This window comes from Netta rufina, assembly GCF_964035555.1.
Source record: "Netta rufina genome assembly, chromosome: 3".
NCBI lineage: Eukaryota > Metazoa > Chordata > Aves > Anseriformes > Anatidae > Netta > Netta rufina.
In genome coordinates this window covers 93,688,570-93,715,081 of record NC_140125.1, presented here as the reverse complement: position 1 = coordinate 93,715,081, position 26,512 = coordinate 93,688,570, and the positions used below count along the sequence as shown (strand labels likewise).

General features: G+C 39.1%; 1 protein-coding gene across 6 annotated transcripts in view; it reads left to right on the top strand.

The window, feature by feature from the left end:
• The first annotated feature begins 222 nt into the window (after positions 1–222).
• Positions 223–26,512, top strand: part of PHF3 (PHD finger protein 3) — a 48,684-nt gene continuing 22,394 nt past the window's right edge. The window contains exons 1-5 of one of the 6 annotated variants that reach the window (XM_084285137.1): positions 8,479–8,537; positions 15,594–15,723; positions 17,078–17,233; positions 17,816–17,977; positions 19,104–20,919. In XM_084285137.1, coding sequence (XP_084141263.1) covers positions 17,836–17,977; positions 19,104–20,919 — 1,958 coding nt within the window. In that variant the 5' untranslated portion in view covers positions 8,479–8,537; positions 15,594–15,723; positions 17,078–17,233; positions 17,816–17,835. Of the gene's footprint in view, positions 382–8,268; positions 8,538–15,593; positions 15,724–17,077; positions 17,234–17,263; positions 17,343–17,815; positions 17,978–19,103; positions 20,920–26,512 lie in introns of those variants that run through there. The other 5 variants (XM_084285142.1, XM_084285141.1, XM_084285138.1 and 2 more) reach the window with 5 other exon arrangements.

Below are 26,512 nucleotides of genomic sequence, written 5' to 3'. Positions count from 1 at the left end.
TCGCGGGCCACCCCGGGGCCGTGCCCCGTTATCTCGGCCCCATCCCTCAGCGGGTGCCGAGGGCGGGGGCCGGGCCCCATCGCACCGAGCGGCGGGGCCCTGACGGGGGCCGGGCGCCTGCGCGGCGCCGCGCCCGCCTCCCGGTAAACAGCGCGGTCACGTGAGCGGCGGGCCCGGCGGGGGCGCGCCTACGGGGGGGAGCGGGCACGCGGCCGGCGGCGCCAGGCGGAGGAGCCGGAGCCGGGAGCGGGCAGCGGGGGCGCGGGCAGCGGGGCCGGGGGAAGGCGGTGCGCGCTCCCGCGGGCCCTGCCTTCCCTTGCGGCGCGGCCTCCGCGGCCTCTTCGTCGGCGGGCGGCGCGGCGCGGCGCGGAGCGGGGTGAGGTGAGTCACCGCCGGCGGGGCGCGGGCGATGGGGGCCGGGGGCGCCGGGCCTCGCGCGGCCTCCGCAGCACGGCCGGGCCCGTAGCGGCCGGGCAGGGCAGGGCAGCGCCGGGGGGGCCGCGGCTGAGGCCTGGCCGGGCTGGGCCGGGCCTAGCGGGGCCCAGCGGCGCGGCTGGGGCCTTGAGGCCGCGTTGGGCCGCGGGGCCGGGCCGCGTCTCGGGGGCCGGGCCGGGTCCCGTCGCCCAGCCGCACGCAGCCCGCTGACCTTGCGCAGGCCGCGGCCGGGCCCTGAGCTCCGCGCCCGCCTCTCCACGGCCCCGTCTCGGCCTCCCAGCTCCGCCCGGCCGGCCCCGGGCCCCGGCAGCCCCGAGAGCTGGGGAGCAAGCGGCGGTTGGGAGCCAGCTGTTCCCCTGCTATTGGCCTGGCCTGCGCGGGGCTCCTCCTCCCGTCCCTCGCACTTCGCATCGTCAACGGGTGCCGTGGTTAACTCTTGTGTAGGGTACCCGCCGCGGGAGGCACGGCACAGGAGGCTGGGGGGGCCGGGGGGGCCCTGGTGGCACCGCCATCCCGCCCTTGGGTGGCGTGGGCTTTCCAGGACGGTCTGTCCACGCTTCCTCCTTGCTGCTGGAATGTAAATAATTAATGCCTGTTGGGTTTAGAAGAGACATTGCTCATGTAACAACAAGTCTGTAAAGTAGGGGTATGTTACAGCCATGGCACAAAAGACTGGAAGAAGAGCACCCCCCCATTCATTGTAGGGTGAACTATGGAAGTGTTCAGAAAGGAGCATGGAAGTTGGGAAGGGAACACGAGGACATGGGGTGACAAGTGTAGCAAGCAAATTACAGCTGTGGTGTTGTCCTTTATGGGGCTGTTAATCTGTTAGGTAAGTTCTGTACGCTTGCTGTTGTAAAAGTTGATGCTCATATTGCTAAACCAGGGAAATATTGTAGGATTAGTTGTGAGGGTTGTAAGCATGGCTTCTCTCTGACAACACTAATTCACAGTTTGTTGTGCTTAGGAAATTCATCTGGTAAGGTTTGGGAAATATTCTATACGGGAGATCTTGAAATCCAGGATTTCAAGATTTCTTGGAATAATTTAACTTTGGTCTTCACGCTTAGTGTGCAGCTCACAACAAAGCTGGGCTCAGCTCTCTTCTTGCTTCATCACAAAGCTGCTACTTCTAACTTCAGTTCTGCTTTAAAGATTAGACATAAATATGGAATTCTAAACACCTAGATTTTTTGTTTCAACCATCACTTTCAGCTATTTGGCCATTTGTTTTATATGGGCATGTTACATTTGCAAATCCTCACAAATTTTATGTAGCTGGATGGAAGGGCATCTAACTACAAACCATGATGTATAGATCTAATCCATTATAGTTATCACAGTGTGGAAGCAGTTGATAAGGTGTCTCTAAGAAAACAAAAGCTCAAAAAACTGATGATTATCTACCATACTTCTGTGACCTCTTAGAAACTTTTTAGAGCTTGGTTCTATCTCATGGCTTAAATGCTACTCACGTGCAAAGAGGTGCGCATGTGTATGCTGTAAGGAATTATTTTAGCTGTTAGTGTAATGAGTCTGTAATTCCTTAATTTTCTTTACATTTTCTGTAATTCTTTAATTTTTCCTTGGGAACCTAAATACCGTTGAATCCAAGTCTTAAAAATGTTAAGGGAAGAGAAGTTATTTGTAGAAAACAGTAATCTTTCATTGTCTTGCCTTTTATGTCAGAAACATTGATGAGTAAGGGAATGTTTTTTGTTTATTTTTAAGGTAGCATTATGAAGCAGAAATGCCAAAGTCCAGTAAACTGTGAGTGTTCATTATATAAAAGCAAAATGAAAAATATGGACTGCCTGTGGCATGCACCTGAATGGTGTCAATATGGGCATGTGGCAGATGTTATATTTCTGTGGAAAACCTCACCAAGCTTCACCATTAAGCATCTAACTGATTTTGAAAAAAAATAATTGTGTTTCTAAATTAATCCTTATCAGAGAGGCACTGAAAAATTCAACAAGTATTACAAATGAAATTATTCTGTCTGGGACTACTGACAAATAATCGATGTAACCTATTAGAAAGCTTAATGTTTATATAATGACTATGCTGAAAATTCCTAAAACAAGTAGTGTGTAATGTGAGGATGGAAAAGAGTTGAAGAACATACCAATAGTCATGGAAAAATAATCTGTCATTAGCTTTTTCTTTTCAGGGATACGTCTCTTCTTAGTGAGCTTACAAATTCTAGAGGCATATGGAGAGATGTGTACTCTCTGAGTGATACAGAGAGGTATAATCTTTGATTATTATTAACTTTTGTGGGATTCACTGATGGGGTGGTCCGGTAAAGGAAAACAGTCTACTTCATGAAATGGATTTGAAAGATGTCACAGTGTAAAGTCATTTCTGTGACAGAACACAACTTCTAGTGCAGGTCTTTGTGCCTCTTCTAGCTGTAGAGGGAGAAGCGTGTTTTTGAGGAAAGGTTTTTCTGTGCAAAAGATCTGATTTTGTGTGGTATAATTTGATTTTGTATGGTTAGGAAAAGGTTTATCTCTCTCTTCCACATTTCTTTGTCTTCTAATTTAATCCTTTTTCTTCCTGTTCAGTGAAATGAGTTACAGGTCTGGTAGTTGAATGTAATTCTTTCAGATAGTGAAGTTTAATAAAGAAAAATCTTGAGCTGTCTGAACTTCCATCAAATAATCTGTAGCAAAGAGTAGGCAATCTGCAATGTGTCAGTGAGGAGTACAGCACGCATCTTCAGATTATAGATTTTGGGATGTGGTTATTGCTTCAGATGTCAAGACCACGGAGATTTCAGTAACAGGGTGGTAAGATCTGGGTCAGTTGGTGTTTGAAGACTTTAGGGTAAGGGGAGGACAAGAAGAGCCACTAAGAGTTACATAGTTTTAAATGAGGAATTAAAATAATCAATAGGGAATTTAAGGGAGCGGGTGGTATATAGATACTTATTGGTGGACGTTTTTGATGTACAGCTTTGTCAGTGTACCTGCAATGCAGCAATATTGATGTTACAAATAGACATTTTGGTTACGTGCTGCTGTTAGGCAAGTCTTTGGTATGGTGTTCTGTTTGAGTGGCTGGCGAATTAGAAAGTGATCAAATTTGATTATCCTCAAAGGCCAAGGCTCAGGAAACCATATTCCATCCAAGCTTTGTATCTTTTTTTTTTTTTTTTTTTTTTTTTTAATAAAGGACACTGACATTTTCTTTACCAGTTCTGAATACGTTTCTTTGGTTATATTGCAATTCAGATGCTCGTAAATCAGAATTGCTTTTCCTGTCAGAGATGTTTTGTCAGTTCGTTTATTCCTTGATGACTGCCCTAGATGATGGATTTGAAACAGTGTGAACCAGAGTAGAAAGCATATTGGTGTGAGAGTTGTAAAGGTCCAGCATTGTTGCTGACCCTGCTGCTGGTGTATTGTCCAGTAATGGTTTCTTTTTGTATCCCATGGTGTGTTGAGGCTGTGAGCTCCATTGGCTAGAACGTGCGTTACTACAGAGGACCTGGGTCTTGGCTGTGGCTTTTGGAGCTGTAATACCTGAAGTTGTCAGACTAAATACAGCTGCCAATGCTTAAGCGTGGACACATGGCAACCTCATTAATTTTCACTCAGGCGTTTGTGAGCATACCTGTTATGGTTCCACGTTCAAGGAGGGCAGGAGGATGGCAGTAATGCTGCCTGTGTGGAGCGCCAGCACTTGGAGCAGTGCTGGTAGCTCTGGGGACATGGGGTGCCTGGGGTGTGCTGGCATCCCAGCTCTGTGGAGCTAAGGCAGAGGTTTGGTACGCTGAGTGCTCTTTTAGTTACAGTATTTACCAAAGCACGCAGGAGAGGGATTCCTTTAATTGCATGTGTAGTCAGCTAATTTCATGTCAATTAAGGTGCAATTTCCCTCTGTTTTGCTGGAAAGCTGCTTTTGTCAGTTGTACTATTGTACTAAAACGCAGTTGTGTTTTTGTCAGTGTGTGCTGTTGGGTTTCTCCATGGCAGTGCAGTGCTAGCATTTCACGTTTGTTTTTGATATCTAAGAAGCTATTTACCCAAACAGCTCTGTTCCTTTTGTATACTTTTCTGACCGATGTTCTTAATAGTACTACTTGAAGGAATAAATATAATATGAAAAAACTGTTAACTTTCTGTGGAAATACTTTTTTTTTTTTTTTTTTTGAAGTCTAACTTCTGAGGACTTTCATAAACCAGACTTCTTTTAAATTACTAACTAGAAATACAGGGACTTCCATTTTACATGCTTAAATTTAAAATATAAGCTAACTTATACAAGTCCTCTCCTGCATAGAGGAGGGAAGAGGGAAAGTATTTTTTTAATTTTTTTTTTTTGGTAGCAATTGCTTTGTAAAAATCTGTGGTCTAGCAAGAAGTGTGTCTGCCTTTCATTGTCAGTCCCTGTGGGTTCTGTGCCTTGTGCTGATCTAGTAAGGCTAAAGTACTTTTTCTAAACTTGGTATGGTACAAGGTGAACTTGGTGTGGTACAAGGAATTGAACATCCGTTTCTTGAACCAAGTTTAGCAAAATTTTCATCCCAAGTACTTTACTTGATGCCCCTCTTGCTTTTAACAATTGTAGAACATCAATTTTTTAACTTACTAGGTTTTGTGGTGGCAGGATTTCTGTGTGAAACAGCATTGGTTATAACCTTACAGTGATCTTTTGATAAAAAATTTGGATAGAACTGTATTCTTTTGGATAGATGTGGATAGAACTTGAATCATGCTCCAGAAACAAACTTTACAACAATTTTTTCCTGAGTTCTCTCTGATAACTAGACAGATGTTGAGGCCACACCTTGAGTACTGTGTTCAGTTTTGGGCCCCTCAGTACCAGAAAGACATCGAGGCCCTGGAGCATGTCCAGAGAAGGGCTACAAAGCTGGTGAAGGGCCTGGAGCACAAGTCTTGTGTGGAGTGGCTGAGGGAACTGGGATTGTTTAGCCTGGAGGAAAGGAAGCTCAGGGGAGACCTCATTGCTCTCTACAGTTGCCTGAGAGGAAGATGTGGGGAGCTGGGGGTCAGCCTCTTCTCACAGGTAACTAGTGATAGGTCTAGAGGGAATGGCCTCAAGTTGTGTTGGGGAGGTTCAGGTTGGAAAAGAGGAGACATTTCTTCTCAGAAAGAGCAGTCAGGCATTGGAATGGGTTGCCCAGGGAGGTTGTGGAGTCACCGTCCCTGGGGATGTTCAAGGAAAGGTTGGACGTGGTGCTTAGGGACATGGTTTAGTGGGTGGTATTGCTAGGGGGAGTTGGACCAGATGATCTTGAAGTTCTCTTCCAACATTGTGATTCTGTGATTAATTGAAGATGGCTGAGGCCATTCAATGTGTAGTTGTTTTGAGTTTTGTAAGAATGCATTTGGTGTTCTGGATGGCTGTGTGATGGGTCTAGCAAAACTGTAGGTGTTCTCTCCCCCCTCTCCCCCCCCAAGTCACATTGTTGAAGAGGTTAATTCTGTTGACAGCCTTGCTATGTATGAAGAGCTGCAGTTCTGCCAGAGCTTTTGTTAGTTTGCAACTGCTCTTCATGAAGTGGATAGCACTGCTTTGGTAACAGGCATTACATAAAGGTTCGCCTCCTATGCAGGAGACAAACAAACAAAGCCCTCTTGAGAAAGATTACTCTAGGTATATTAAAGCTCCCTACCCTTTCCCCCCTCCCCCCCCATTATGTTTAATGTTGGGCACAAAAAAGTTCTTCCAGTAATTTGTGAGTGTTGTATCTGTGATGTCCCTGGTGAGGTTTGCCATCAGTTTGTCCTGTGCCTGTTACTCACGTGCTTGCGTGACTCACATGCTTGCATGATGCTAATATGAGAAAAACATGGTCATTACAGGAGGCTGTTTTGAAGTACTGGGTTGTGGCATTTGCAATTATTTTCCTACTCTGAGCTACTCCAGCTCTTGTAGTTTATCCTGTGTAGTATCAGATTGTTGTAACTACATTGCCTAAGGTTAATAAAAGAGACTATTTAAAAGGGCACAGCGCTTCCTCAGTTACAGTTTGCTACTTTGTTTGTTGCCAAATTTGGATATTTGTGAACTGGGAGAAGAATATGAGCTGCTATACATGCTAGTTGACGTGGCATACACATAGATGCACTGCTTAATAACAAAAAAGTCTTTATTTTCTTGTAGGGAGTTTTCAAATACAACGCGTTTCCTCCTGTAAGGCTGTTACCTTTGTAAGTAAAGGCACCTAATTTGGCCTCATTTTTTCTTCTTGCTGACTGTTCGGTCAGTAGGATGTTATGCACTAGACTATTTTCATCATGGTTAGTGTGTAGATATTGTAAAGACACCATGCTCTGCAGTGATATACCTGATCCCTGTTTCCTTCTGGACTGCCAGATGGGAGAATAAGGACTGTCACGTTTTTAACAAAAAAAAAATAATAATTTCATGCTCGTCTGTAGTTCATGTAAACTTGTGAAGTTGCAAAACTAAATTACAAGAACAGGGTTGAAACTGGGACAAAGCACTTGAGTATGTGTATGGCTCAGATTTTCCCTGTTGGTCATTAAAACAGAAATATCCAGTTAATAAGTATAAGAAAGCATACTTACTGCTGTACTAAGCGTAAGTAGATCCTGGGCTCATTTAGCAGCAGGTGGCTGGAATGGGAATCTAGAAGCTAATTCAAGCACTGGAAGCTGTAAAACCCCCTTTTCTCCCTTTCCTTTAATTAGTGCATTCATTCAAAAAATAAAATCCTGTCTAGTGTGTGGGAGGCGGCTGATAGAGGAAGGAGCTGGAGAGAATTCGTGTCCTTGCAGAAGCATGAACAGCTTTGCATGTGCCAAAACTGGTCTCCTAGGCTCTCTAGATAATGCCAGACACTGCTTCATTTTCCTTGCACCCCAAAGTTACCATATTTATTATAATTATCTCTCTGCACTTGAAGTGTATGGTCCTAAACCCCTGAAGAAGCAATTTGTTGATTTTTTTCATCTCTTGTGTAGTTGTACTTTCTTATCAGTTAAATCTTTGCTGAAACAGTTGTTCCTTCTGCTCCATCACAATGAAGTGATGTAGGGAAATGTAGGTGCTGTCTTTGACTGCAGTTCTTTAAGTCTTAAGCTTCTTCAAAACTGAAACTTACAAGAGGGTTCTGGCTCTTTTGAAGCCGTCTAACAGAATTCTTACATGCAATTGGGGTCAAACTTTCACATAAAACTTTATAATGTTATTGGATATAATCATAGGTGAAAAATAGGGATAAGACTCTACTACTTAAAAATAGTTACTTGCCATGAATTGCAGGGGCAGAAATGTAATCCTTCCCAGTTTGGGGCCCAGTATGCAGGCTCCTGAGCTCTGCTCTGCTGTTAGTGGAAGCTGACTGCGGTTTCGTATGTGAAGGTGAAGAAAGATGCGCCCTTGCAGTGCCATTGCTCCATGCTTGTTGACTTCTGTACCACCCCCTGTACCTGAGCTGGTTAAGGTTCAAATTTTAGAAAGGAAATGTTTCACGTAAACCTTGTTGTACGTATTCTGCAGAAGTGCCAACACTGATGTTGATGGAGGAGCTTATGTTAGTAACTTAGCATACAAGTTCTTGTAAAGGCAGTCAGTTAGAAAGAGAAATGATTTTAGATATGTAATGGGCCATGCTAAGCCATATGCAGATTTATTTTTTATTTTTTTACAAGTCTAAAATACCTTAAGCATTCTTTATTAAACAAAACAACCAAAACAATTTGCTGGTTTCTTAGGTGTTTTTTTCTTTTTCTTCTTCCTTTTTTTTCTTTTTCTTTTTTTTATTTTTTTCTTTTTTTTTTTTTGGCTATTTGTAGCTTATTTTCTTATGGTATTTTTCTTGTCTTTCTATAGGGCTGAAAGACACACAGGAGACTTCATGGATATAGTTGATACATTTAACCATTTAATTCCTACTGAACACTTAGATGATGCCCTATTTCTAGGATCCAACCTGGAGAATGAAGTCTGTGAGGATTTTAGTACAAGTCAAAATGTCTTAGAGGATTCGCTGAAGAACATGCTCAGCGATAAGGATCCTATGCTAGGATCTGCAAGTGCCCAGTTCTGTTTGCCTGTTTTGGATAGCAATGATCCCAATTTCCAGATGCCTTGTTCAACAGGTAAATCTTATAATTTTTTAAGATTACAATTTAAAATACATTAATACTGTAGTGCCAACCCTTTTTCATAATGTAGAAATAATAATTTGGGATTTCTGTCTCTTTCCTGCCCCTTTTGTTGTGCTGCTTACATGCTTGGCATGTAAAACATGCAGTTTTTTAACTTGGTCACTTAACAACAGGGGAAAGCTCCTAATCTGGGTCAAAATTAATCTAGGCTTTGACTTGAATATGTGTAAATTATTTCCAATTAGAGTTTGATTTCTTTAGCATAAGAACTGTGTCTTATTAGTGAAATTGTTAGTTGTCTTCAAAAATTTAATAGTGTAGGATTGCCAAGAGGCGTGTTTGAGGTATACAGCTTCTGTTACTTCTCTGACCTCACGGTTATTCTGTTAGTGCTAGGAGTTGTAGCATGGAGTTGATACTGGGTGTTTTGCTTTGTTTGGCTTCAAACAATTCTTTATTATGGTTTGGAAACACCTGAGTTGGAACTGATTTAGAGCACAGCTTTTATGTAAAAATCATTTAAGGAGTTGTGGAACAGTTTTGGAAGATGGAGGTGGGTGGGGAACAAAACTATAATCCAGTTCCTAAGTTATGTATAGTGTGAATAGTTGGAATAATTACTCTGAATTTACTGTAATGGGTAAAAAGGTACTCTTTGCTTAATAGTTTTTTTTGTTTGTTTTTGACAGGAAGGTTTCTTTTTCTTTGTTTTTAAATTGGGTTCATTACTGAAAAGTGTTGTAGATTAGTGCAAATAACTTATATCAGCATTTCATTTTCTTCTGGTAGCTTTTATGAATTATTTCTGAAAATCTTGACAATTTTGTAGTATAATATGTTTTGTTTCTACTAACAGACTGAATTCTCACCTTTGTTAAATCAAGCGGTATTTTGGCATGGAAAACTGTAAATTAAAGATGGTACTCATTAGGGCAATGACAAAGTGAGCTACAGAAACCAAGATATTTGATCTTTTTACTGCTTTAATACAATATGGTTTGAGGCCATCTTTAATGTTCTTGTTTATTCTTGTAATAGTCCATGTGCTTACGCTTTGTCTTTAACCTACCAAACAAAATTATATCAGTTGTAATGTGCATAAGACTGCAGTGTACACAGTTAAACCAATCTTCCTCTCTGTTTATTTCCATCCAGTAAAACAATGATGTGAGTTCTTGTTTCACAGAGCCACAACTGTGTATCCTTCTATAAACCTATACTGCATTTAAAATTTTTGAATTAACTCATAGGGTACAGCTGGATATTTTAGAAGTTACAGGGAGATGTTTGGGGGCTTTTTGGCAAACTAGCTGGATATTTCTCTTAAAAGTGGAGTAATTAACAGTATTGATATTTAAATAACCACAACTTCTTAAAGTTATTTTTTTAAGCTTGCTGTCTGTTAAAATAAATGAGCAAGCTCATTAATTGTGGCTATTACTTCAGGCTGCATACAGGCTCAGAGAATCAAAACTGGTATAACTTCTTTTAAGTTATAAAATATATATTATTTAATTTATATTTTAAATATAAAAGCAAGACTAAAACCGTGTTTCAGTATGTAAATAAAAACATACAATTTGCAATTAATGTCATAGTGATCCAAAAGGATCACTATGTTCTTGCTGTTGGTTGTTCTTTATAGGTCTTGTTAAGAAGGTCTTGTCTTTATTCTGAGATGGTAGGACCCCAATATTTTTCTATCAGTGGTGTTTTCTTTTTTTTTTTTTTTAAATTGAGAATAACAGCCATCATTTTGAAGCAGTGTTTCTTTGTTTGTCCTTATTCCTCATGACTTATTTGATTTGTGTGAGAGTTGGTGATCTAAGGCAACTCAGATTGTCACTACATTCTTACCAGCAGACTGAAGATGGTAATACCCTTTGTAAGAACTGATGATGGAAAGGCTGATATTTCCAAAATGTATGCATGAAAGCTCCTCTCTGCTCCAATATCATTTTGTTTGGAGAAGAGAAGGGAAGAGAACCCCACAGTTCTCCCCACAAAACTTGCCTTGCTAATATCCTTAGATCTGTAACACCTTTGGTGTTTCATACAGTGTAGCTTGCTGTATTATTATTCATTAATTTTTTGGTGTTTTTTTTTCCTCTTTTGTGTAGGATATCATCACAAATTTAATCTGTGTTGCATTAAGCAGTATGGTTACAGAACGGTTGGTTGTTAGCCCTTTTATCCTTTCCTTAGGATAAATTGGTAAAAACAAATGTATAGTAAAACCTTACAAAAAGAAAAAGTTATGTTAACCTGGGCACAACCTAGGAAATACTGTTTTTTGCAGGGGGGGGTGGGGGAGGAAGTCTGTGGTGGTGTTCTGGTTTTCTTTTTTCTTTCATTTTGTTTGTTTAATTTCGTTATTTATTCTTAAAGCTGAAATGTTAGATGGCTGTGATTCTCACTGTCAGCTCTGCAGGGGACAGCAGTTGTTTGGGCTCCCGAAGATAAGCCATTTTTTCTGCAGAGGCAGAAATTTATGTATTCATTGTTATTTATTTTAGACCTACAAACGGTATCTTGCAAAACACTTATCAAGGCCATGGAACAGTTTAAGAACGGGAGCAAAATCCTTTTGAAAATCAGCTCAGAAGGCCAGCAAAGGACAGGCTTAGCATGGTTGCTGGTCCATGAATAGCTGAAATGTCCTGTTTTGTCCAGTTTTTAAAGTGGTGAAAATTTCTTTGTGTTCTTTTGCTGTGAAAATTTCATGCTATCTTCTTCTTCTGTGGGTAAGCTGAAGAGATAAAAGTATAAATAGTTGGGCTGAAGTGGAATTAGGTCTGACAGATAAATCGAAGGAGCTGAGTGCATGGCTCACTGATACTTAAGTGGAAGCTTGTTTTGAGCAAAGAGTTCAAGAGTATTTGTAAACCTGTGCACAAAGCAGGATGCTGACTTCAACCAGGAGACCTTGTACCACTTCACCATAAGGAGGATATTGAGTTGCTTGATTGTGTGTGGAAAAAGCAACGAAGCTGTGGAAGGGGCTCGAAAAGAAGAGTTGAGAGGAGCGGCTGAGAGAATTGGGGTTCTTTAGTCTGGAGAAGAGGAGGCTCGGGAGACCTCATTGCTTTCCACAGCTACCTGAAAGGAGGTTGCAGTGTTGGTCTCTCTTTCTCAGGTGGCAAGTGTTAGGGCTTATATTGAACATGAGGAAATGGTCTCAAGTTGTTCCAGGGGAGGTTTGGATTGGACATTAGAGAGAATTTCTTTGAGGAAAGGGTGGCCAAGCATTGGAACGGGCTGCCCAGGGAAGTGGTGGAGTCCCTATCCTGGGAGGTATTCAGGGGACTTGTGGACATGACACTAAGGGATGTGGTTTAGTGATGGGCCTTGTAGGTCAGGTTGATGGTTGGACTTCATGATCTTGGAAGGCATTTCCAGTCTAGGTGATTGTATGATTTTGTTTAAACATGAGATTTTCATGTTTAAAATTACATTTTTGTGGCATTGGCAGTACCAATGTCCAAATGGTACATTTTTGTGGTGTAAGGCCTGCATAGCAGTATATCAAGTTTCTCAGAACTAACAGCCTTTTCTCTGCTTCACTTTGGAGATTAGAGCTTTTTGGCTCTCATTTACATCAGTCTTAAGAACCCCTTCTTTATTCTGGCTCTTAACTTGTTTTCACCTGTGGGTCTGTGTTCTGCCCTTTCTCTTACTGTTGGGTTGACGTAAGTTCTTGATGAGCATTGTTCACAGGCCTAACCCAAAGTCATTACTCATCAGTATTGCATCTGTCTTGCTCAGCATTAGGATTTATATTGCATGCCATTCACCACGAACTAAGCTTTTTGTTACTGCTGAGCTCTTTCAAAGGTGGTGATCTGACTGGATGTGATGCATGGTAGCAATTGGTTTACATCCCTATGCACTTATCTATATGACAGAACTGCACAGACTTCTGTGAGTTGAGGTTTGATTTCCATCACTGTTGGTTGGAGGCATTTCCACAGAAAATGCACAAACTACTTTGTAAATTGGATTACATGTAATTGGCACGGGAAACATAGGAGCATCATAGTCCGTGGTACCGGTATATGGCAGATAGCGAGGAGCATGAAAATAGATGTCTGTTGCCTGTGTATTGATATGAGGAACTGTATCAGTGCCAGTAAAGCAGTCTCATGTTTGTGTCTTGGCCTGAATCCAGCTTTATGCTGGATCTAATTTTTTTGTTAGATGACATTATTGATCTTTGTCTGCTCTATGAGCTTGCTCTGTAATTACCACCGAGAAATAGAATGGGATTGTCTCGTTCAGCTTTGACTGAACAGTTGGATGTTTGGAGAAGACAAAATCCTTTCCAGACCTGTTAATGCCTTTGAGCAGAGATGGAAGTAACTTTTCATGATTTTTTCCAAGCTGGAGAGGGTATGGGTCAAATTAACAGCTGTTATGCTGAAATCCTTTTAGGATGTGTTTGTGAGAAGTGACTGCTAAATTGTGAAGATGTGGTTGGGTTGCTGGTTTGTGGGATTAGATGGTGCAGATTGCTGCTCATGTAGTGCAGCTGGGAAATTTTCTGTTATTTCAATGAATCAAGGCACAACCTATTTGCAGATCTCAGGAGCTTAGCAGTAATGGAAGCGGTTTACTGTCCTGAAGTAGCTATTGGCAGTGAGACCTAGTGGCATTAGTGGAAGTTGGTGCAACTGCTGCCTTTGCCAGATAAAAGACAGAATTTGACAAAACGAGGTTTTCAAAAATTAAATGAAACACTAGTTTTTGAAATACTCAGAGGTGTCCCATATCATGTTTGAGGTGTCTCTGTTTCCCTTCATCAGGACGGTAAGGTGTTTGTTCTCCAAAGAGCTGTGTGATCAACACAGGTAGATTATGTGGAATAGCTCCAGGCTGTCTTTGATATTTGGATGGTGCGTGTGCATGCTTTTTGTTTGTTTGTTTGTCTTTTCCTTCTGATCCTTTTTCTTTAATCAGAAATGGAAAATGTGAAGTTAAGAATATGACTTAGCTCTTCAGAGCAACACCTTTATTCAGACTTGGTACTTTAGTGATGGGGGGTGTTCTGTTTCATTCTGTTGTTTCTTGCTGTAAGACAAGCTGGAAATTTATACACTAGTCTTGTAAGTTTGAGCATGGCAGGTGAGGCCGAAACCCCTGATAGCTGAGATCATATGGTTTCCTTCACCACAAATCCTGTGGTGATTTGCCACCAAACTGTGAAGATTTGTCTGACTTCTGGTCAACAGCCCCAGATTTGGGATTTTCCTCTTCCCTTGTTTTATTCATTATGTTTGTGCCTGTGTCTGTATATATGCACACATGCATATATATGCCAAAATCAAACTAAGTAAGCAGGATTTGTACTAACTGGGCATTTCTCAGCTATCATAAATTCTGTAGCTTTCCAGGTTGTTATTCACTGGAGCAGTGTGATTTTATTATACATGTAGTAGATGGTATGGCATTTGAATTGCATATCATCTAGAGATGTTTCTGGATTTCATAGCAAAATTAAAATTTTACCAGTGTAATTTATGTTTATCAAGTCAGATATTTTTTAATAAGTGATGAGGATTGACCCTATAAGAGTGTAAAAAGACTGCTGGGGATATCTTTTAAATTGCAATTTTTTGTTTCCTGTGCTTCTAGATTGCTTCTTGAAAAGGGTTTCCCCTGAGTGCAGTCTGCTCTTTCCAGTTTTACCCTATGTGTTCACGAGTACTGTTCAAAGCAGCATTACTTCTGCTAAAACTGTGATCATCTACTAAATCTTTGGAGCCAAAATGATTTTTCTGACTACAAATACTTTTTCCTGTAGCTGTTTTTTGTTTTAGGCACTTTATGCTTGTTTCGCTAAAATCAAATGTACATCTCTTTTTTCCACCTCCTTATGAAGTGATTTTGAATATAACTTCTCGATTGCAACCCCAAATGCTTTATGGTTTCTCAGTATTCTTACCTCTTTCTGCCTTCCTTCCTCCAAGCTGTCCCTGTGAACAGTTGCACAGTGTCTTGTGACCAAGGTAGTAACCTTTCTGTATAAAATTTAAATTTGTTATGTTGCTGTCATTCTGAGAACATGGAAAATGTTTATTTTGCATGCTTTTTGTCTGTAGGTAACAAACTGCCAGTTTTCCCCACTGTACATTTTTCTGAAGACGTAGTTATTTCTTTGGATCAGTTCTGTGCATGGAGGGAGGTTGGGTCTTTAGCATTTACAACAGTGCAGAGCAGGAATAGTGGAATGTTATTCCTTCTGGTTAGCTAAGCAAAAGAAAACCAGAGCTGGTATCTACAGGAGAACTTTAGTTCTACACTTGAAATTTACCTTGACCAGTGTGTCAAAAATCTGAATATTTTTGTATAATTTTGGCTAAAGATAATCAAGGGAAGACATATGTTAATAATATTTATATATTTAAAAGATTTTGATGATATTTTAGGTGTTTTCTTCTCCTTCCCTCCCCTTCCTCCATCAAGTAAGGCTTGTTTTCTTCAATTATGTATCAATGAGGAAATAAAAATTTGTCACAGTTTTGTTTTAACACATGGAAAGTTCTACTTTAAAAGTGCAAATATTTTTAATGTGTTCTTCTGTTATTGTTTGACATGTATGAAAAGTGAGACAGTAGCCTGGAAATTTAAATACTTTGCAGATAACAGACTCAATATATTAAGATGACAGCCAGTGGTGCTTCTTCAAGCGTGTGTATTTGTATACATATAAATATATAGGTCACAGTCTCTCTCTATGTATTTTCCTTCTTTGCAGCTTTTTCAGTTGTATGCAGTTCTGATGTTTTTTCCCTTCCTCCTGTATGATTATTTATCACTTACACCTCTGTCTTAATTTCTATAGATAATTATTGCTAACATCATCTCTATCCTTTTCTGTTGTTTTCATTATCAATATCTCTTTCTGTTTTATTTCTGTCTGTTTCTGCTTTTGGTGGTTTTGTCTTTCCACATTCCTATCTCTACCTCCATTTCCTTTCATAATTCAATGTTCCAGTCTCCTCCTCTGTATCTATTACTATTCCTTGTCACTTTTTCCTTTCCCAGCAGGGTTCTGTGTTGACTTCTCATCCCGCCTCATGTGGCTGTAATAGCTGAGTTGTAGCTCAGGTCGTTTGAAATAAACAAGATTCTGTGCTTCAAATTCATCCATAAAATTAAAGCTACAGCACAGAGTCTTGTAAGTATGAAAATACTTTAATTCTGATATTTCAAACTGTCTGTCAATAGTAGACTGAATGTGTCCCTTGTGTTAATGAAGGGTGTGTAAATGAATTAACTTGTGCAAGACGTGTAAAACACGAGGCTTTAATGAGCTGTGAGATCAGCTACAGAACTGTTTCAGAAGTTGTCCGAGTAGTTTTTATTCTTCGTGTTATCTTCAGTAGTTAGTGTAGTTCTACACCAAGGAGTCAGAAGGGTCACAGGCTGTTCCCTCACACCAGCTGCACGTTCTGTAGGAATGCTGTTGTAATAAGATGGCTCACACCAAAGTGCGGAGCTGTCAGAAGGATCTAATCACGTAATCTTTCAGAACACAGGAAGGGTGGCCTGAGTTAGGATGAGGATCCATCTTGTTTGGTGTCCTGTGTTGGACAACGGCCAGCATTACATATTTGGGGGAAAATAAAGTCTGACAGGGCAATTAGTGTCATATTTTCCCCAGTATGTAGCTTGTAGCAAATAAGTGATGAAACATTTGGATGAGTGGACTGACGCTAGATTTATCAGTCTTGTGCAGCTGGTGTGTGATATCTGTGTACAAATACACCCATAAAGATAGCTCTGTGGATTGGGAAGAGAAAGCTGCCAGTAATTGCCAGAAATACACATTTCCTCTAACTGGGGCATACAATGCAGTAACTAAATAATATGGTTAAAATAAAATGAGTGACAGTACGTTGTTAGCTAAAGAAACTCCTAGCTTTCAGCTCCTGACAGCTGTCTAAGTACAGAGGACCAGAATGAAGTTCACCTGGTGCCAAGCTCAGCCTTACTTTTAGAAGGATTTTAAACAGCCTCATATTTGATCTTTAACAGGTGTATCTGTTAAATCTGTCATGAGACTGTGGGTTGAATGACAGTCTAGATAGACTTGATTATTTATCACTGCTTGGCTTTAGCAGTGTTTTACAGCTCCTGTTTTTCGTTACTCTATGCTCATTATTACAGTGGTTTCACAAGAGAACTTCTATTTAAGTTGTGAAAACATCTGAGTTGAAGCAGAAATTGACAGGTTTTCAGAGGCAAGCTGAAGATTCTAACAATTTTTAATTTTTATTATCTTCTTGTTTTGGTTTCTAAGATGAATATATTAAAGCAATTTTAAGAAAATAATTGTTAGAATTTTTTAGAGATCTTATTTCTGTTGTGTAAGTTAGTTTGCCTTAAAAATGCTGGAGTTGGTGCTGGGATAGTGAAGAATAGGCTTACTTGATTGTTTGGAGTCTGTGTTGTATTTGTCAGACCCTTCTACGTGTCTTATAAAATCACTTGGGTGTTTGGCCTGATCTCACAAATTTCGCATCCTACAGGGACCGGGATTCATTAATCACACATAGGATCTTGGGATAGGAGAGGCTACCATTGCAGAACCAAACTTAGAGAAAGTGAGGAGAATGGCTGGTACAGTGGCCTGACTGCCTCTTAGGAAACCTATTTTCAGGAGCAACCTCTGGGATCCTTCTCAGGTTAGTGGAGGATAGGAATTTGACAACATTCTCTGATTCTGGCTGGGAGACTAGTGCATGCTGCACTCCATGCCCTTCCAAAACTGGGTTGCAGATGGAGATACGTGAGGTGGGTGGGACTTTCAGTTTTAAAATTGTGTCCTATGAGAAAACTGTGATTTTTATACTCATTCCTCTTCTGGATCAGCTCTTTCTACTGTTTACCTTTCTTCACTTTTTCTTAGGTGGGAAGGGGCAGTGAGGGACAGCTGATCCTCTAAGACTGTGGACCTTCTTGTGCCAAAATAAAAAAACAAAACAATAAAACCCAAAACCAATAAAAATGTGAGTCCACCAAAAAGCTGTAAGGACTATCTACAGAAATTTTAAGCTTTGGGTGATAGCTTCTTCTACACTGAAACTGCCTCATGTGGGAATTTTCTTTCCTGCCTTTCTTCATTTTTTTTCCTTTTTGTTTGTTTTTAGATGGCCAATTTATTTATTTCTCCCTGTTGCTTCCCCCGCCTTACTCACCCTTACATTCGCAACACTTTTTGTTCCTTTTAAAGTTTTAGGATCTTTCTTGTTTGTTTGTTTTCCCAGTTATCGGTCTTGATGATATTATGGATGAAGAGGGAGTTAAAGAGAGTGGAAATGACACCATTGATGAAGATGAGTTAACTTTATCGAACAGGAATTTGAGGAGTCGTTCAGAAGAAACGTCAGTCGTGTCACCAAGAAAGTCACCACGTTTAATGGCACAAGGTGATCACTCAATATGGGATGTATGTTTTTGCACATTCAAGGTCAACTAAATTTTTAGAATCCCTTCCTAATATTCATAAATGCCAAGTATTTGTTAGTAGTTGGTTGTGTGGAGTACAGGCACTTCCTTTTTTTTTTTTTTTTTTTTATAAATGGAAGCCAGAGATTGGCATCAGTAGGGTGCTATTCAATTTGAATTCCTCTATAACAAATGCTCTTCCTTATGGCCTGTGGTTCTCAAACATGTTTTTGAAACTTTGTTCCTTTTACCTAAATCAGATTTGCACTGTGGTTCTTTAACACAGCCATGCTGTATTTTCAAACAGTATTGGAGAATTAGGTTAGCATGGCTCTTTATTTCCAATTAAAATTTTTAATTCTGTTTGTTCTTATTTGTGTGTGTTCTTTTTGTTTTAAAGTTACAGTAATTCCACTTGTAAAGTCTTTCATATAGATATCTCAACATGCTTAATAGTTATTTCACATATTTAAATTGTGATAGCTGATTGTATATAATCAGGGTTTTTTTAAACTTCTTGAACAGGTGGAGTTATTGACAGCTCTACTTTGTCCCCAAAGAGTAGGCCGAGTTAAGATAAAATTAATAGGGAAATCAGAATTTAAGAAAGAGCCTATGTTACAAAGCTGGTGAATACACTTTTAAAAGGCACTTAAATTTGATTATTACTTTTACAATAATCAATAATCTGTCATTAAGTGAGAACGTGACTGGATTTCAGATTCATATACTGTGTTCTCTAAAAACTTTGTAAAATTTGCATTTATACTTATCACAATATAACTTTATGCAATTTTTACTTAAAGTAGAAAGAGTAGAAAAGGTTGAGTGCTAGAAAAGTTGAGTGGATTTTGTCTTTTTTATTGTGAGAGCTACTTCTGTTTTTTCATATACTGTTCAGAGCTTTAGTAGCCATAAAAGTAATGATTTTTTTCCATTCAAACTGTTTTTTTCATTTTCTCTAAGTTCAATGAACAACTAAGTTTCAAAATTCTTTCTGTGTCCAGTAAGGCAAAGTAGGCTCAGTCACTTCTATTCTAGATCAGTCTTGTCTTTGCATATAGGAGTACATGGTATAGCTAAGACACTTTCTCTTTACCTTTATAGAACCAGTACGGAGTTTGCGACAGAGCACACTGGCCAAGCGTTCAAATGTTGCACCTCCTGTCAGTACCAAGAAATCATCTGTAAAAAGTGGATCTGCTCCCAAAACAGGACAGAAACAACAAGAGAAAAGTCCAGCTAAAGAGGCAGATGTTGCCACACCTGTGAAAGCAGAACAACCTAAAGAAGTTAGGCGTAGTACAAGACGATCAGCACAGACAGAAGGAGGAGCAGCAGCAGCAGTAACTGCTTCCCCAAGTAATACAAAGCCTCTTCCTCGTCCTGAAGAGGTGAATGAAGTGAAGTCTGAAACACCTGAGCAGGCAAAGGTTGAAGAAATATCCCAAGAGTTAAGTTGTTCTGAGGTACCAGGAGCTTGTACTGCTCCTGGAGAAACAAAGGAAATAACAGAAATTGCAACAAAAACTGAGTCTGGGAGTGTTGATTCAGTTTGTTCAGCATCTGCAGATACTGAAATTACTGCAGCTAAAAATGAAGGAAATGATGTGATTGATTCAATGGGCTCTGAAACTTCTGCGGAAGAAAAGACTGAAAATAAAGCAGAGGAATTGGAGAAGATAACAGAAGAACATGATCAAAGTGGGATAACTGGAGAAACTAATGATCCATCTAGCGTTTGTGTGAATCCAAGTGAAATTTATGAGACCTTTTCAAATTTGTCTGGCTCTTTAGAAGAGGGGGTTGAATGTAGATTAGGTTCCCATAGTGTGGAATTTCCTGATGAAAATACATTGTCAGTAAAAGAAAGTGTAACAGAGCCTGTAGATGATGGCAAAGGAGTGGAGAAAACTGTAAGTTCATCAGAGGAACTACTGGACAGTACAGAGTTTGATAATAAAGACTTGAAAAGTGAGGAGCTTACTTCTGTTCACCCAGGAAATAGCATTTTAGAAAGCACTGTTCTTGACCATGCAAGCCAAGATGTACAGCAGCAGATCAGCAGTACTGAAGTAGAAGGCCCTGAGACCTCAAAAGTTCAGGATGATGATAAACAAATTAGTGTTGCTTCAAAATGTGAAAAGAATATTAGGCCTCGGCATAGTAAATCTGCAGTACAGAATAAGCAAAATCTGACTGCAGGTACTCGACAGAAATCAGGTACAGTGCAACAAGACACAAGGAATTCAAGAACAAGAGCCGGTATTGCTGTTTCAGGTCTTCACAGTCCATCTCCAGCAGGTCTGAAGCGAAATGCAGATGAGCAAGACAGTCATCAACATCCGAACAACCCTGTTAAAATTAGGAAGAAACAATCTGATCTTGGTTTGAAAACAAAGAGTTGTCTTTCAGGGACCACAGTAAAAAAGCAGACCAATACAATGCTGAAGAAAATACCCCGAGTCCAGGCTTCTGGGCAAGGACAGAAGTCATCAATTCAGAGAGCAATTGACAAATCTCCTACACAACAAAGCTGTTCTAAAGATACCCACCACTCTGTGCACACAGTGTCAGGCCATATTTCAAATCTTGGTCAGAAGCAAGCCCAGAAACAGCTTACAACTGTGCTAAAAACAAATAGCTCCACCAAGGAGGAGTCAGAGGCAAAAGATGCCTCTATGGTAGAACATCTGAAGGAGGATGATAAAGAAAAAAAATCAAAAAGAATTGATAAAAATCTTCAACCTCGCCAGAGAAGAAGTAGCAAAAGTCTTTCGCTTGATGAACCTCCACTGTTTATTCCAGATAACATTTCAACTGTTAAACGGGAAGGCTTGGAACATACCTCTGCTAGCGAAAGTAAACATGTTTGGGTGCCCAGCAAGCAGTGTGGCTTTTGCAAAAAGCCACATGGCAACAGGTGTGTGTGGCTTTGTGTCTGCAGAGTTCTTTATTATTGGTCTCAGAAGATACTTTGTTTTTTTCCCTCTTACCAAATGTTTCTTACTGCTGGTACCCAAGCATACAAGGAAAAGCCTTGTAATGGAATCCAGTGTGTTATGCTGTGAATTGGTTTTATTTGCACTCATACATGTCATCTTGTCTTTTAAATAGATCATTGGAAATGAGTTTGGCCATAAACTTTTGCTAAGAATGTTTTATTTTACAAGTGTATTCTCAAGGAATTTGCAACTCTGTTGTAATGTTACCTCTTCTAAACTCATTCTTTTTCTTAGAAAAGAAACCACACTAAGATACCTGTGTTCCAGATTGCCATTTCCTTCCTTCCAGAGATCTCCTAAGTTAAAGGATTGCCATCAATCAAAGGAATTGAGTAGTTGTTTGCATCTGTTTTTATCATTTAGAATTGTGATTTTAGTACCTAGAGGTTAACATTTGTTTTTTCCTGATGTCATCATTGCTGCCAGGCTTTCATGTAACTGGAGTAACAATGAAGTTGAAGTTGGGGGGGGGGGGGAAGGAAGGGAAAAAGTAATGGGAAGGGGAGGAATTTACGGAACTTCCACGTAAGCATATCTGAAATTGTTTTTAAACCTAATACTGGGTTGCCTATGAAGTTGATGTCCCTCTGTCACTGTAAGTGAACTGAAAAAGGTTAAAATATTTCACTAATGAGCTATCAATCCAAGACGTTGTGCGTTTAAAGTAATTTTCAGTCATTATATTTTAGTCCATTTGTTAGAGTGAAATGCAGAAAATGAGATACAGCAGATATGCTACTGTACAGGAATAAGTTCAGTAAACCAATTTGGCATTGCTAGATCTTAGTGCTCCTAGAAGAACAGTATAACACATGGATGACTAGTTGAAGTCAGACTCGAGAGAGTCCTTGAGTTGCCAAAGATGGTGATTACTGCTATCCTTACCTTTGTAATAACACTTGTTTGGACTTCCTATCAAAATCTGTGCCACAAAACTGTTGGCAGACACAACCAGAAGTTTCAGCATGAGAATATTGGATCCTCCAAATGTAGGAGGATATTTGTAATGTAAATGAAGAATTTTTGAATGTGGAATAGAGACATGCTAGTGGAGTGAGGAAGCTCATATTTATTGAGCCTTGTGGTTAATAATAGAGACTTAAGACTGATGGTTCATGACTTTTTATTGACACTTAAAAAAATGATTTTTTTAATTTATTCAAATTTATTTCATTTTGTAGTTGCATGCTACAAATAAAAATTATTAACCTTTCAGATTCACTTCATGTCGCTAAGATACAAGAGAAAGCAATACTTGTCTGAAGTGTCTTAGCATACTTGTGCCAGTTTAATTATTGATGTAAGAACAAGCAAACATTTTCAATACAGTACAAAAAGAAGGACAAATTTCATATTTTCGTAATTTGGAAGTATATCATACTGATGAAAATCTACTATAGCATTAATTGGTTTTTTTTTGGTGTCCCCTTGCCCCCCTTCACTTTGTGGATTGCTTTTCAATGAATTTGTTTCCCTTCTGTAATAATGAGCCTGTTTCCTTTATTTATCTGTTCATGGTACAGGAAAAAGCAGAAGGACGAGTGTGAGAGTCAAATATTTTAAAATGGCGTAAGTTCAACAAAAGACAGAGAGCAGAGCTGAGATCTGAAACAGTGTTTGTATTTATATCCCACTCAGTGGTCATTTATACTTTGAAGATATTGGTCAACACTGGTACAAATTACTTGTAGAAAAAGGAAGTTGAACTGAAGTTGCAGCCCTGAGTTGGGAAATTATGTGCATATGATAATGAAATATTAGAATTCAGGCTGCAAAATACTAGTTATTTGAACCTTTTTATATTCCCTGCAATAAATACGAACCCACTAACTTGTTGCTAATGTAATACTAAGCTTGGAGGATTGATTCAGGTTGGAGAAAACGTGTGGAAATCATTTCATCAGCCTTGTTTGTGTATAGAATCCTCAGAGGGGATGCTTACATAGGTGTTTCGCAGCCCCAGGGTGATCTTCGTAAGCCTGCTAGAAGAACAGCACAAGATGGATGGTACTGTTGAATATTGGTTTATTTCAGAATCACCTCTTCAAAAAATCCTATCAGTTGGTGTCTTTAGGGATACAAGCTGTAATTTGTTGATCACATGCAAAGTCAAAGTACACCTACCTTGCACTGCTGATTTTGGCTGGGAAAGAAGTCCTTTCTTGCGAACATGTGACTTGCATAATGGAAAAAAAAAAATCAAGTTACAATGTGCCTTGCCCTATAAGAGGCATGCCTGCTTTTTAGTGTTAATAGATTTGATCATTTTCTCTTGGGTACCTGAGTTTTGAACAGTGATTTTTCATGCTCTGCTTTCCACTTGCCTTGATGGTTATAAACTAGAGCCAACATACCTGTATTATTGTATCTTTATCACCATTACCACAGAGTGGGTGGTCAACCTTTGGCTTAAGGTTGGTCTTTTTGCTTGATGTTATGGTCTGTTTGCTTGATGTATTCTTCTGATTCCCATTCAGAGATTTACCTTTACAAGATAACTAAAAAAGTAATTGTTCTTTCAGATGAAAACTAAACCAGGTGTTTCTCAGCAACTTGGATAATTATCATGTATCTTTTTGTAGGTAGTAATTTTCGTCACATCTGAAACACTTTCTCTGCTTAGAGCAAAGTTTCAGTTGGTGTTACCCATTCAGTATTTCTTTCAACTTAGCCATTGTGTTCCAATACTGCTGTCAGATGTTTTCCCATTGGCTAGTACCATACATAACACATAAATTTTCATTCATCTATAGATGAAAAGTATGTATATATGTGTATCGCATAAAGATAACACAGACTGAATTTATTACCTCAACTTCTCAATGTGTTCTAGTAATACTGAGAATAGTAAGCTTTATCTCAAACATAATAGTTAATTTTCCTGAAGACAGACTGAAGATATTTAAAAATAGTTGAAGAAAAATATTTAATTTCTTGGGTAGAGCTAGATGAAGATGCTCTGCAGATAGTGAGAAACGTGCTAATTCAAGATTTATTCTTGGATGTGTCATGTGCATCCTTCTGATGTAAAGGCCCATAATATAAATTTCTCCATTTTTCTTTGTAGGTGTTTTTTCTGTACAGGCTGGGGGACTGAATTCATTCCTTTCTTACACAGAGAGACAAAACCTAACGGAGGTTTTGCAGATTCTCTCCTTTGTCTTCACTCTATCTTTTTTTAATGAAAGAAGTTCCATATGTACTATGCATTAGTAATGAGAACTCGAGATTTCCTGTTTTTAAACAAATCTTCTAGAAAGTGTTGTAGAAAGCAAAAGGAAGCTTGTACTTTTAATTGCTTTCTGGTGAATTTGTCTTTTGATTTCTACAATTCTATTTTTTTTAACATAGTGTGGTGACAGGGATCTTTTTATGTGCTGTTGTTTTTATTATTTTTGTTCTGGTGTTGCTTGGTGTATGCCCATGCAGTTTGTGTGATTAGAATACCAGACCTTCTCAGAGTTCACAGAAAAGCTTGGTAAAACTGGAGTTTTACATAGTCATCATCTTCCCCACATTTCAATTCTGCTTTAAGGTGGAAGAAAAGTTAGTAATGCTGTAAAAGGCAATTGGGAAGTGCAGAACTTGATTTAGCAAAGGTACAGTATTCCTGACCTTGCATACTGAGAATCATGTATTTATTTAATTTGATAATATATTATTTAATAATGTAATTATTATACAACTGTAATATAATAATTACTTTGTGTATGAAGTTTAAAAAAAAAAATCTGAATTTTTTTCCTACAGTAGCATTTGTTTGGATTTTTTAAATAATGCCAGTACTTCATTAAGCTAATACAAACATGAAAGGACGAAGAAGGAGATTAAGGATCTGAACTCATAACCACCCTCAAGTTAAGCACACATTCTTTTTAAGGGTAGATGCATAAACAGTGCATGCATGAATCATTGTTGCGACAACATTCTTCATAAGAAACAGTAATTAGAATAATTACGTTGCTTTAGTTCTGACACTTGTATAGTATGAGTATATTAAACTGTAGGTTCTGTGAGATGTCATCAATTTGTAGTCATGGATGATGCTTTCAGGTTTTCTCCCTCCTACTGCTTTCTCCCACTTTGAAAAGCCTTGCAACATTAAAAGCTCTTATCCGTGAGCTGTAGCGAAGTTGAATGACAGTATAAGCAACACAGTGTTGTAATATATAATTCAAGAATGGCAGGACTCCAGTGTTCATATTTATAGTCATACCATTTTATAACTTGTTTTTTATATGCATCATATTGCTGTGCTGCAATATTGGTAGAATTACTGTTAATATCAGTAATGTTAGATAATCAGGAAAATGGATAGTACAAGTTGTCTGAAATATATAAAAATATTTTATAAAATTATGTATGCAGTTTACAGAACTGATCCAGCAATATGTATATAGAACCACTTGTTAATGGAGCTGCCTTTAATGATTTTTTATATGTTTGTGGTTAATATTATGAGATGTATTTTACCCCTTTTTTTTTCCAAGGTTTGGGGAAGTTCAAGGATTTTGGTTTTCCTGTTGTTGGGCCTGTTTCATTCAGTTACATTCAGATCAGGGTGCACAGGGTTACCTGTGTCCTTGTTCGCTTCCTTTTTGGAGAGGCTCTTGTAACATGAAAAAAAAAGCATATGCTTTTAAGGAAAAAAAAACTTGTATAAAAGATCGGGTACTGAAACTTGATATTGAAGAAATGAGTTTTCAGTGTCTTGTTGCTACGCTGCAAACTTCACATAAAGATAGATGATTATAACGTTTCTTTGAAGATAGCTTGTTCTTGTTTCTTGAAAATCAAAAGCTGAAAAATCATTAGACAACTGTATTAATCTTGTACTAAAGGTGAACAAGAAAAATTGCTTATGTGCATGTGCTCTGATAACAAGGTACTGCAGATTTTCTTGGTAATCACTTGTTCTGCTGAACTTTGGATTGAGCCCATGCTACTTCAGTGATGTGGAATATGGGCTCTGCTAAAGCTGCTGTGAATATCTTCCCCAGTCTCTGAGGAATAAAGTGGGTTGATATAGGTTAAACCTGTCACTCATTCCTTCTATTAGGAATGTCTTTATTAGGTAAAGGAAAAACAGTTGCCTCCATGTAGTGTCTCTCCTTGAGGTTGGCTGGACTGTAGCATCAGTGCAGCTGAGACACAGTTATAATGTTAATAGTTAGTACAAATTACAACAGATTTTATAGAAGATTGGTTAATGGTACTATTAAGGGGGAACCTGAAATAATACTTAAGCGCCTAAAGCACGCCCCATATTTGCCAGATGCAGAAATATTTGTCTGAACTTTTCAAAACTGCATGAATAGTTTATCCTCTTAGCTGAGCTGAGGGTTAGAGTGTCTTTTTGAATAGTTAAGAGTATCAAGGCTTTTTTTGTTAAGATTTGAATTTTGTTGCAGGTTTTTGTCTTACGCCTTGCCAAATGCAATGAGCTAAAAAGAAACAGTTATTTTTCTATGTCAATGCACTCTAGGTTATTAATCTTAAAATGCAGATAAT